Genomic DNA, 12,962 nt, shown 5'->3' with positions numbered 1-12,962 from the left:
TTAGGTCCTTGGGAATTGATGGACAGACTCTTCGGTAAGCCTGAGCTTGAGGTTTTTAGTTTTCTTGATAACTGAATCTTGGAACAGCTCTTTCCTCTTCCAATTCCTTTAGGAACTTTAGGTTGTGTCATAGTTTTCTGAATCATACGATGTTTGTGACCAATATTTCCTTCCTCTTGAGTTAGGTCAGGTCAGATTTTGTTTGTACTGCTGCTGTTTTCACTGTATGTTATAAGATTATAAATGGTTTAAATGTATTTCTGTGAAAGTACTCTTATGTCACACTCTTAAGACAAGCGACCCTCAAAACTCATTTTTTCTGAACTTCTCTGTATTAGGTAAAATAATTATGGGCTCAAAAAACAAATAAGACTCAATAAAGGGTTAAAGTGAACTAATGGGAACTGTATTTCTGGCACCTTCCTGGTTAGTAATTATTCAGCTGTGTGGCAGTTTCACTTCCAGACTTTTGGTGCTAAATCATGAATTGTCAGAGTCACCAAGTAGATTATTTCTTTCTAGTTATTTTGTCCTTAGTTTCTTCAGGTAGGCCTAGAGCATGTTGACATTTTCAGTGTGTACATATTTATTCCGTGCACTAATGAGGGATGAGAGCAGTACCATGAGGATACAGACCAGAGTTTGTTCCTTTGTCACTCCTTAGGGAACTTTGCTGTATGTGTCTAGGAACTTGGAATTGTGTCTTTCTGTAGAATTTTTCTGACTTTCTGCATTTTAATATGCCAGGGAGAAAACTCTTTTCAGCACAGGCTATAAATATTTTTCCTTCTGTCTGTATTTGGATACATCTAGTTGTGTACTTTTCAGATTGCAGCCATTTGTGAAATGTAAAGAGCCCAGTGTCACTTTTTACAGTAAGCATTTATTACTTTTTAAATTAAAAAAGTGAAAAGAACACTGCCTTTTCTAATTATTAAATCCCTTATAGTCCCACCACCTAAAGACAACCATGGTTAATATTTATATTTCTTTTGTATCATTATTTTCTATATATATATATATTTACAAAATTGGGATCATACTGTATATGTAATTTTGTATTTTGTTTTTTTCACTTAACAGGTATTTTTTTCACATCATTAAATTTTTAAAATAAATTTTGAATAGGTAATACATTTCAAAAATAAAAATGATACAAAATATTGAGAAGTCTTGCTTCCATCTTTGTCTCCATTCATCTTGTCCCTTCAGTCCCTAATGAATGACCATTTAATTTCTTCTCTTAGCCAAAAGGTAGCATTACTATACATAGTGTTGTGTACCTTGCTTTTCCCCTCTCTTCATAATATTTTATCTTGGAGATCTCTTGTTATCAGTACCCAGAGAATCTTCCTTACCATAGATTAGTCATCTAGTCCCCCCCCTTTTTTAAAGATTTTATTTATTTATTTGACAGAAGAGAGAGAGACAGCCAGCTAGAGAGGGAACACAAGCAGGGGGAGTGGGAGAGGAAGAAGCAGGCTCCCAGCAGAGGAGCCCGATGTGGTGCTCGATCAGACCCTGAGCCGAAGGCAGACGCTTAACGACTGAGCCACCCAGGCACCCCGTCTAGTCCCCCTTTTACATAGACACTTGGGTTGTCCCCAGTTTTTGCTGTTACAAGCAATAAGACAGAAGTAGTAATTAAAGGGGGAAAAACCCCACTTACTCTGTTTCAGTTTGTAGGGCAAAGTTCTTTCCAAAGGAATGCCAGCTAATAAATGTAGAAGTAATGATGGCATTGGAAAATCAACATTTTTTCATTTTTAAATGACATAATTCAAGAAGGAACCATCAGTGACTGCTAAACTATTAAAAAGTTGAGAAGAAGCAGGATATTCACATGATGCCAAATATTAGCCACAGATTGCTAATCATAAAGGGGGGGCTATACCTTTATAAAGAGAGCTCTTTCAACTATAAACTCAACCAAGTAGTCATATTTTGCCAACTGATCACATAATTTACCAAGTCCCACTAAGTGGGACAGCCTGAGAACACGTGCCACCTGCTGTGCTACATCGTGAGGTACATACATAGCATCACCTGTGAGGCATTCTTGCTGGAAACACTCGACCTAAATCTAATCAGTGTTTTAGACCTAACCTTCTGTTTATAGGAAATGTAAGGGATAGAGAGGTGAGCTAAATGGCACTGTGAAGAAACAAACAGACAAAACTAAGATGTAAGTCATTCTCAAGTCACCTGTCCTGGGCTTTAAAAAAGCTTGTGTTGGGGCGCCTGGGTGACTCTTGAGTTCGGCTCAGGTCATGATCTTAGGGTCGTGAGATCGAGCCTTGCGCGTTGGGCTCTAAGATGAGGGTGGGCCTGCTTAAGATTCTCTTTCTCTTGGGGTGCCTAGGTGGCTTAGTCGTTGCGCATCTGCCTTCGGGTCAGGTCATGATATCTCGGTCCTGCAATCGAGCCCCGTATTGGGCTCCCTGCTCAGCGGGGAGCCTGTTTCTTCCTTTGCCTTCTGCTCCCCCTACTTGTGCTCTCTCTGTCAAATAAATAAATAAAATCTTAAAAAAAAAAAAAAAAGATTCTCTCTCTTCCCCCTGCCACTCCCCCTCTTTAAAAAAAAAAAAAAAAAAGGTAAAACCAACCAAAGCAAAACTTGGAGGCCATTCTAGGGTAAAAGAGACTAAAGAGACACGACTGACATCCACATTCATTGCTTGAGTTTTGGTTGGATTCTGTTTTGTTTTTGTTTTTTTTTAAGCCAACTATTAAAGACATTTTTTAGACGGTTGGGGACATTTGAATGAGGACTGAGTATTAGATGATAATCAGTGCACTTACTGGTATTGTGGTTATGAAGTCAAATGTCCTTATTCCTAGCAGATGCACAGTGAGGTATATAGGGTTAAAGCATCTTGAAGCCTGATGAAATGTTCAGAAAAAAATGAAACACAACACAAATGTAGTGTTCTTAGAGCTAGATAAAGCAAATGTGACAAAATATTAACAATTCGTGAGTCTAAGTGGTGAATAGTATGTTTATTGTACTGTGTTTTCAACTTTTCTGCACATTTGAAATTTTTCATAACAGTTAAAGAAACAGTGCTATAGTGAATAACGTTTTACATGTATTTTTCTGAAATGCCGTTTTATGGGTTGCATATTCCATTGTATAGAGGAACCACAATTCTTTAATTGTTGCACGTGTGTATATTTTGCTGCTAGTTGACATTTTAGTTGATTTTTTATTTTGGGATAGTTCTATGCCCTTATGGCTTGTGGTGGATGAGAAAAGGGAACTTAATTCTTTTTCTTCTCTTTCATCCTCTCTGCTGCTCTGGAACTTTAGTGGAGAAGAGAAAGAGAGAGTGAGAAAGATACCCCAAAGTAGTCCTTATGCACGTGCTTTTAGGTAGGAGATAGAGTTGAAGCTACTGCATAAGAACCAGACTTTGGGGCGCCTGGGTGTAGCTCAGTCGGTTAAGCATCCGACTCTTGGTTTCGGTGCAGGTCATTATATCAGGGTTGTGAGAGAGAGCCCTGCATCGGACTCCACGCTAGGCATGGAGTCTGCTTAAGATTCTCTCTCTCCCTCTTCCTCTCTCCCACCACCCCTAAAAAAAAAAAAAAAAAAAAAAAAGAACTAGAACTCAAGTTACAGCCTTTTAAAATCGGTTACCTTTTCTTTGGCTTAGAGGCTGCCCAATTGATAAGGAGGGGACTGGTGGCTAGGGAGGCAGTGTGGTGCAGAAGGGAGGGCAGGTGCTGTGTTGTCTTTTGTTTTTGACAGGTTTTTAGACCTTTTTATTAGTAACAGAAGTTCTTCCTGCCTGATAAAATAAGAGTAACTGCTTTAGAGAATGTTATATTCTTTAGATAAAAGGCTGAGCTACTTTTAGGGATGAGATGTTTTTGTTACCATATATGTTAACTACAATTTAAAAAAAAACTTGAAAAAGGGTGAAATAGTTTTGGAAGAAAAGTTCTGGGGGAAGGGTCCTTCCTGAGAGAGTGTCATTAAATATGAAAAAAATACTTACCTCTTTGAGCTAGAATCGTATTTGCAGTGGGAAGTTTCTCTGATTACAGGAGATGTTCTTTGACTTTAACGTCCATCCTTTAGATTTCCATGAAGACAACTTACAAGGACCTGAATGGCCTCATTTTAGCTGCTTCAGCTTGTGGAGCTATTGCTCGCTCCTTCCCTTCCTGTGCCTGGTGTGACAGTGGCTACTGAGCGCCATGAAGGTTGTTCCAGAGAAGAATGCTGTCCGGATCCTCTGGGGGCGAGAACGGGGCACTCGGGCCTTTGGAGCTCAGCGGCTTCTGCAGGAGCTAGTGGAAGATAAAACTCGATGGATGAAATGGGAGGGCAAGGTAGGAAAAACAGATATTTTTGACATTGGATTTATAAGGGTGACAGCAGAATGGGGTTTTAGAATGGGCTAATTATGTATAGTTGGGATATAATTTATTTTGTGTGAGAGAATTGATATATCTAACTTAATGGAGTTTTAAAAATAAATTTGGAAGAATTTATGGGCTAGAAATATCTTTTCCCTTTAGAGCTAGGCATTTTTCTTAAAGGTAATTTGGATTTCTTTCAACTTGTGGCTTGATCATTGTCTCCAGTTTTTCACCTTATACCGAATACTAATCTACAGTGGCTTGTGTGCTTTTGAGATAGAGTGGGCCATAGTTTATAAATAATGTATTTTAACTTTTTTTGGTTTGTTTTTCAGAGAGTAGAACTGCCAGATAGTCCACGCTCTACCTTCTTACTGGCCTTCAGCCCAGACAGGTACCTAGTGTTTATCTATAACTTCAGACTTGCTACAGCATTGCTTTCTGTATATTTGGCCTAGCTCTGTAACATCCCTAAGGGCCCTTTGAAGCTTTGCATGGACAGAGCTTTGCCAGTGTATCAGAAGGGGAAAGAAAGTAGATGAGCAGTGCTAGCCATAGAAATAATGGGAATAAGCAAAGAAAACAATGGACCTTGAGCATTGAAATTTGGAAAGTTTCTCAGTTACAATCCTTTGCCAGTGTGATATAGGCCACTGATGGCATGATAATTTTTCCAGCTGGAAAAAAATAGTCTCTAAGGGGGATGTGTGTCATTTGGGGACGGTGTGGAGAAGCCAAAGCTTTTAAAGATCAGAATACTTCTGTTGTTTGTAATGCCTAAGGTTTAGTTTTTCCACGCTGGGGTGGGGAATACTTGAAAGACGATTATCCAGAACTGATAAAGTTTGTTACCCTCCTACATGCTTCAGATTCATTTCCTACTCTTTGATTCCCTAGGACTCTGTTGGCCTCCACCCACGTGAACCATAATATCTATATTACGGAGGTGAAGACTGGCAAGTGTGTTCATTCCTTGATCGGACACCGCCGTACTCCGTGGTGTGTCACTTTTCATCCCACCATCTCAGGCCTTATTGCTTCTGGCTGCCTAGATGGGGAGGTCAGGATTTGGGATTTGCATGTAAGTATTTCTATTTCTTTGGTTCTAAGTGCAGAGAGTTGTTTACCAGTGAGTTCTTAACTGGACGAGAGACTAGCCAGGTTCTTAGGACTACATCTGGGTTAAGTGGTAGTCATTGCCCGCTTAAATAATGGGAAATCTAGTCCATATTCCTCCGTTCTAAGATGAACACCCTATTTAACTATTCTTCCATCTGCCCATTGTGATATAGTACAGGAGGTTCTAAAATATGTTCAGGATAGGTGCCTTTTTTTTAGAGCAAGGATTGTACTATATTCTGATCATGATTGCCAAAGCAATATGCTTCTTGTCCTGAAAACTTGCTAGTGGGTTGTTGTGCACCATGTCATGCACCAAGCTTGCGTTTTCACAGGCTTCAGAAGCAGGAACTATGTGGATGCTCATTGCTTTGGATTGTAGATGACTTGGAGAACTGAGCTGACAGTAACAATTTTCTGATAAATTGGTGACATTGCCAGATCACTGATTTTCTACATTTTACAGTGGACATATTTAAAGTAGGCCCTATAAGTGGTCATTTTACCTTAAATGGTCCTTTCTTGAAATTGACATCCCAGTCTGCTGCCAGTTTGTAACCTGAGAATATTTGGGATTGGTTCATTTATAGGGTGGCAGTGAAAGCTGGTTCACAGACAGCAACAATGCCATTGCTTCTCTGGCTTTCCACCCTACGGCTCAGCTCCTGTTGATTGCCACGGCCAACGAGATCCACTTCTGGGATTGGAGTCGGCGGGAGCCCTTTGCTGTGGTGAAGACAGCTAGCGAGATGGAACGGGTCCGGTGAGTGCTCTGTCCACCAGCGATGTCTGGCACAGGACTAACATGGCAGAGAACGTTTACATTTGCTGTCACAACAGGAAGCAGTTTGTCATACCTGTCCAGAGCAGGTGGTTATCTGTACAGCTCCTCCTGCTTTTTAAGCTGCTGGCCAATCAGTAGTTCATTTTAGCTGTTTCTGATTGGTCTCATCTTCTGGTCTCTGTAGACCAGGATTTTTAGAATGTCTTTTAGGTTCAAGGCTATCTGGGTTTGGGGTAGGGCCCTTTTTTGGGAAACCTGAAAGGTGTTCAGGTAGAGACTAACTTGGTGGGTAGTTGCTAACATCAGTTATTTGTGTTTATCAAACTGGAAAATAGATATGTGAGTATATATCAGATCTGCTAATTGATATTTAGCCCTCAAGATCAAAACACACATTGCCTGAATTAAAGTTGATGCATTGGTTTTCTTTGGTTCTCTTGGTATTGCAGTTGGTTATAAGAAAATTTTCTAGTCTCAGCCATGTCACTTGATGCCGAGACTGTTCATTGTCTCCAGAACTCCTGCTTCTTGCCAGTGTAGCTGCTTTGTGAGGGAAGAACTAACCCTGTGGCAGGGTATGGGAGTGTGCTATGCTTTACTGTTGGGATAGGCTCTTCGGTATGAGCAAGCGTGTGTTTAATGTAGCTGCTCCTTGGGACGGAAGCCTGGGTGCTGTTTGAAATTATTTTTGTAATACATATTCCCTTCTTCTGGCAAGTGTGAGGAGGTAACAAGAAGTATTGAGCCCTATTTAATCTCTTCAAAAGTTTTAAAAGTTTCTAGCATGGAATAGATACCTGGGTAATTCCACAGTTACCAGTAGTGATTACTCTACATTTGAACACAGGCTTCCTCTTCTCAATTAACATCTGTGCATGTCTGTCTTTCTCTTTTGTGTTTTCAGTCTGGTGAGATTTGATCCTCTTGGACACTACTTACTCACAGCCATTGTTAACCCCTCTAATCAGCAGGTAAGTTAGTCAGCAGTTCCAACTCCATCTAAACTGGGAGTTGTTTTCTGAACTAGTGCTCCAATTCTGATTATATTGGACTTGTAATTTGTAATGCCCAAGTGTTTCTTTTCCAGTTGAGATTGAAAACTAGCTTCAGACTGAGTATTCAAAGTGCTAGCCATAGTCTTGACAGGGGGGTCAGTTCCAAAACCCCCAAGGGGATCACCTTATTAGAAGTAAGCAGGCTGGGGGCGCCTGGGTGGCACAGTCGTTAAGCGTCTGCCTTTGGCTCAGGGCGTGATCCCAGCGTTCTGGGATCGAGCCCCACATCGGGTTCCTCCGCTAGGAGCCTGCTTCTTCCTCTCCCTCTCCCCTGCTGTGTTCCCTCTCTTGCTGGCTGTCTCTGTCTCTGTCAAGTAAATAAATAAAATCTAAAAAAAAAAAAAAAAAAAAAGTAAGCAGGCTGTGTTGGATAGCTTGTCATTTTCGTGCCTCTGGCTGGTTTACATTTTTGTTTCCCTCACTGCCTCCATGTCAGAGAGATGCACTTTGTAAAAGAATTGGTTTGCCCCCTGTACTCATTCAGAAATGTCGCTAGTTGGAAGTGAATAATTTAATTCCATATGATGGTCCTGAAGCTGAAGCCAGTTAGTCCTCAGTGCTTCGGGGTAGGGTTGTTGTCTCTCCATGAAGATTGTTTTCCTTAGATGGTTGTCAGTAGTTAGTTTTCCTTGATTTACTTGGAGGTTCTGCCTAACTGCCTCGCTCTACCCCTGCCCCACCTCGCTCCACATTGCAGGGTGATGACGAACCAGAGATCCCCATAGACGGCACAGAGTTATCCCACTACCGTCAGCGTGCCCTGCTGCAATCACAGCCAGTTCGCCGGACGCCTCTCCTCCACAATTTCCTGCACATGCTGTCCTCCCGCTCCTCTGGCATCCAGGTGGGAGAGCAAAGCACAGTGCAAGATTCTGCCACCCCCTCACCCCCACCGCCTCCCCCTCAGCCCTCCACGGAGCGCCCCAGGACTTCCGCTTACATCCGGCTCCGACAGCGGGTCAGTTACCCCACAGCTGAGTGCTGCCAGCACCTTGGGATCCTGTGCCTTTGCAGCCGCTGCTCTGGCACTCGAGTTCCTTCCCTCTTGCCTCACCAGGACAGTGTCCCCCCTGCTTCTGCCAGGGCTACTACCCCTTCCTTTTCTTTTGTACAGACCGAGCCCTTCCATCCCCCGGAGCAGGCCTCGTCAACGCAGCAGGACCAGGGCCTCCTGAACCGGCCGTCTGCCTTCAGTACAGTCCAGAGCAGCACTGCCGGCAACACGCTCCGCAACCTCAGTCTGGGTCCCACCCGTCGCTCTTTGGGAGGCCCTTTGTCCAGCCACCCTTCTAGGTATCACCGAGAAATAGCTCCTGGGCTGACAGGGTCTGAGTGGACCCGGACAGTGCTCAGTCTGAACTCCCGCTCTGAGGCAGAATCCATGCCTCCGCCCAGGACCAGTGCCTCTTCGGTGAGTTTGCTGTCTGTGCTGAGACAGCAGGAAGGTGGCTCTCAAGCGTCTGTGTACACTTCAGCCACAGAAGGGAGGGGTTTTCCAGCTTCAGGGTTGGCAGCTGAGTCAGATGGAGGAAGTGGCTCCAGCCAAAACAACTCAGGCAGCATTCGCCATGAGCTTCAGTGTGACCTGAGACGCTTCTTTCTGGAGTATGACCGGCTTCAGGAGCTGGACCACAGCCTGAATGGAGAAGCCCCCCAGACCCAACAGGCCCAGGAAATGCTCAATAACAACATTGAGTCTGAGAGGCCAGGCCCCTCCCACCAGCCCACCCCACACAGTAGTGAGAACAACTCCAACCTGTCCCGTGGCCACCTGAACCGCTGTCGTGCTTGCCACAATCTCCTGACCTTCAACAACGACACCCTGCGCTGGGAAAGAACCACACCCAACTACTCCTCTAATGAGGCCAGCTCCTCCTGGCAGGTCCCCAGCACCTTCGAGGGCATGCCATCGAGTGGCAGCCAGCTGCCACCCCTTGAGCGGACTGAGGGCCAAACGCCCAGCTCCAGCAGGCTGGAGTTGAGCAGCTCTGCTAGTCCACAGGAGGAGAGGACTGTGGGGGTGGCCTTCAACCAGGAGACAGGCCATTGGGAAAGAATTTACACCCAGTCTAGCAGATCTGGAACTGTATCACAGGAGGCCTTACATCAGGATATGCCTGAGGAGAGCTCTGAGGAAGATTCACTCAGAAGGTAAGCAGGTGCTTTCTTGTCTTCTCCTACATCCCTTACTTTTCTCCTTACGTCTCTTCCTTCAGTCCTGTAGATGTTGTGGCTGGATCTGGAGTGTCTGGGACCCAGGCATCTGGTTCTGGTCGCCCTGGTGTCCATTGCATCTTCTTGGAAAATCTTGCTCTGGTGGTGGAGATAGAATGGGGCCTAACAGTATAAGTCACTTGGTTCTGCTAGCTCCTTTTCTGGCTAAGCTCCTGAGACCTTTAGCCTTAAAGGAGAACGTAGATCAGGTTAGAGGCACAAAGTCTACTAGAGCCATTGACTTCCTCTGCCCTGCTTTTTGACATTCTTGGAGGATTGTATCTGCAACACTAGTTATTGTGAAAAAAGAAAATGTTCCAGAGCGCTTAGGAATAAGTAGTAAAAGAGAACCCTGCTTGGTACAGATTAGCGTATTTGCTCTTTTTTCACTCGTGTCTCTTTGGACAACTGTGTTCACCTGTTAAACTCTATCTTTTGGAACATTGCAACTTGACAAAAGGGAAAAGAAAATTCTCTCTCAAGGAAAGTCCATATTTTTAGGGATACATATTTTTTGGATAGCAAATTAGTTGCTTAGTTAAGATTCTTTGAGGAGATCTTCCAGATGGACATTCACCTCAAGGTGGGGAAAAATAATAATTCATAGAAGGAAGGCCTCTCCATACTCAGATCAGCATCCCAGGCAACTCTTCTATGAAAGAAACAGAGTGGGTGTAGTTGACCGCCCACCGCATGTTCCATGTATGGCTGTGTGCGCATCTATCTTGATTTATTAGGGACTTCTTTCTGTAATTCTGTAAAGGTCACATCTAGCGTAATCACCAACTCCCAGAATATGCCTTTTGGATCCAAACAGCATATTGCTCTGCATTACATCCTCTGTTGAAGCAACTGAAATTTCTGACATAAGCTTCTAACAAGGGTTGGAATATGGATTGTGCACATAATGTACTTGTTATTTTGGGAGAATGCTTTAGAGAGTTACCCAGTTAATAAGTATTTGTTGAATGGTTACAATTTTTCCAGCACTGTGCTAGGCACTGTAGGGAATACAAAAGAAGTATAATACCTGGTCTTTACCCACTGGGAGTGTTATTGTAGAGGCAGGACTTATTTACATGCAATTATATAAAAAATGTAGATGACCCAAATGCTTCATTGTGTGGTACTGAGATAAATGCAGTCTCATTTCAGAGAAAGGGAAGTACCATCAAAGAATGCTGTACAAAATCAAGTCTTGAAAGATGGGTAGGATTTGGAAAGGGAAAGACCTTTTTATTTTAGGGGACCAGCACATTCTAGACAGGAAAGAACATGTTGAATGCAAGATAGTGGGTGGCTACTAGGGGCTGTTGCTAAGCGGAAGATAGGACACTTGGTTGGATATAAAAGTTAGACAAAATAATAGACGTTGTTACTATGCTCATATAATTGAGACCAGTTCTGGATTAACATCTCCTAAATTCCCAGTTTTGGAATATTTTGCCTTACATAACGGCCCATATTAGGAACCTGAGACTGTTACTCCTCTTTGTCAAGAGAGGTGGCAAGGTAGCAAGCACAGTGCCTGACACAGAGTAGGCATGCATGCAAAAAGTTTATGAAAGGTAGTTGTAAAAGAACTGTCTTCAGTTACTGCTCTAAAAGCCTCCCAGGACCTGTTTCCATAGTACCAGTGGGCTTCTCTGGTCAGTTAGCCTTTGTGCATTCTGTTGTAGCCGTACCTCTTCTGGTGTTGTTCTGAAATACCTGAGTGGTTTCAAGTAAACTCTGTTTGATAATAATTAGAGATACCAATTACTGAGGGCCTACTATGTGTTAGGTACTGTATCTTTGCATAATTATTTCTCATTTCCACCATAACTCTGCAAGGCAGGTATTAAATATCTCATGTTTGAGGAAAGTGAGGCTCAGAGAAGTTGAGTTTCTTGTTAAAGATCTGTAAGTAGGTTGCTGAGTGGGGATTTGATTCTAGTTTGTATAACTACAGATTTTTCTAAGCTGCCAACCATGGTATATTCCTTAGTGCGATACCTCATTTTTAGGTGAACCATTTTTATTAATTTTTAGTTTCTTTTAGTTTTTTATTATATTCTGATTTATGAAGATATTGTATCTTCAAACGTATAAAAATAAGAATGTATAAGTGAATTTTCATATACCTGTCATCTGACTTTAAAAATTAACACTTGTCCAGCTTTCATTCATCTGTATCCCCTGTTCACTCCCCTGACCCAGACATCATATAATTTCATCTGAAAATACTCTAATATGTTTCTCTAGAGCAATGCCATTCAATAAAACTTTCCACAATGATGTAAGTGTTCTGTATCTGTGCTGTCCAGTATGGTAGGCATTAGCCACATGTGGTTATTAAGCATTTGAAATGTGGCTAGTGTGAGCTGGGGGGCTACATGTACATTTTTAAATTTTAATTAAATATAAATAGCCATATGTGACTAAAATATTAACACTTCTTAATAAAAGTAGACCGTTTAAAACCCAGAAATTATGTGTTTTAAATAAAAAGTTTAAACGTTTAAAAATGTAGGCTGTAGTAAATGAAATACCTTACCATCTTGCTGTCAACAATTGTGCATATATATTTTTTCTTTTAAAAATATACAAATAATACAAATAAATTTCATTGTAAAATACAATAGTTACATGATTTATGGATGAGCTAGTATGAGAGGTACTGTGGGGGCTGACAGCCTGCTCAAAAGTGAGGTACATTGTAAAATATTCCAAGTGCATAGCCTTTACAGAAGGGCCATCACTTCCTCATAATTTGAGTGGCTGCATTCCAGTGTAAAATACTAATACATATAGGTGCTAATCAGCATCTCCTGCCACCTTCAAAAAGGGACCTGATGTTCTCTAGCTGATGAGCCAGCCCTTGCTTGGATTTCCCCAGCAGGTGTCGCTGTTGGGCTGTTGCTGCCGCTAGACTAGGCTGGCCGGCAGGAAAGGAAGGTGTCCTTATTGTGTGCCTAGTCTACTTGAAGGGAGAAGGTTTATTCTTTGGCCTTGTAGTAGGAGATAGACAAAAGAAGCATATTTTGATCTTCGATACTGCTGATTTAATTAATAGTGTTTGCAGATAGTGAGACTATTGAGCACAAGTGTGTATTTCAGTACAGCTCTATGTTGCTGAGCTGTGATAACCAGTTCACAGTTTGTCTCCTTTTGCCTGTAGGCAGTAGAGGGCAAGCTGCCTGTGTAGTCTTGACTCCAGCTTACAACTTAAAACTTGGGTGGCAGGCCTTTTCCTCACCACCAGAAACTTCTTCCTTTAAAAAAAAAAAAGATTTTATTTATCCATTTGACAGAGAGAGGGAGAGAGAGCACAAGCAGGGGGAGCAGCAGGTGGAAGGAGAGGGAGAAGCAGGCTCCCCACTGAGCAGGGAGCCTTATGTGGGGCTCTGTCCCGGGATCATGACCTGAGCCGAAGGCAGACT

The 12,962-nt window shown here is 42.5% G+C and overlaps 1 protein-coding gene across 11 annotated transcripts in view; it reads left to right on the top strand.

The window, feature by feature from the left end:
* AMBRA1 (autophagy and beclin 1 regulator 1) overlaps positions 1 to 12,962 on the top strand; it is a 164,477-nt gene that overhangs the window by 23,439 nt on the left and 128,076 nt on the right. For 4 of the 11 annotated variants that reach the window (XM_045808699.2, XM_045808697.2, XM_045808695.2 and 1 more), the window contains exons 2-8: positions 4,085 to 4,338; positions 4,704 to 4,762; positions 5,266 to 5,449; positions 6,078 to 6,250; positions 7,176 to 7,242; positions 8,024 to 8,170; positions 8,441 to 9,477. In XM_045808699.2, the coding sequence (XP_045664655.1) occupies positions 4,204 to 4,338; positions 4,704 to 4,762; positions 5,266 to 5,449; positions 6,078 to 6,250; positions 7,176 to 7,242; positions 8,024 to 8,170; positions 8,441 to 9,477 (1,802 nt within the window). In that variant the 5' untranslated portion in view covers positions 4,085 to 4,203. Of the gene's footprint in view, positions 1 to 4,084; positions 4,339 to 4,703; positions 4,763 to 5,265; positions 5,450 to 6,077; positions 6,251 to 7,175; positions 7,243 to 8,023; positions 9,478 to 12,962 lie in introns of all 11 variants that reach the window. The other 7 variants (XM_087854785.1, XM_087854787.1, XM_087854783.1 and 4 more) reach the window with 2 other exon arrangements.

This window comes from Ursus americanus, chromosome 24 (assembly GCF_024610735.1).
Source record: "Ursus americanus isolate L20-20 chromosome 24, mUrsAme1.1.p, whole genome shotgun sequence".
Lineage (NCBI taxonomy): Eukaryota > Metazoa > Chordata > Mammalia > Carnivora > Ursidae > Ursus > Ursus americanus.
The sequence above is the reverse complement of the archived record's forward strand: the minus strand, read 5'-3'. Positions and strand labels throughout refer to the sequence as shown.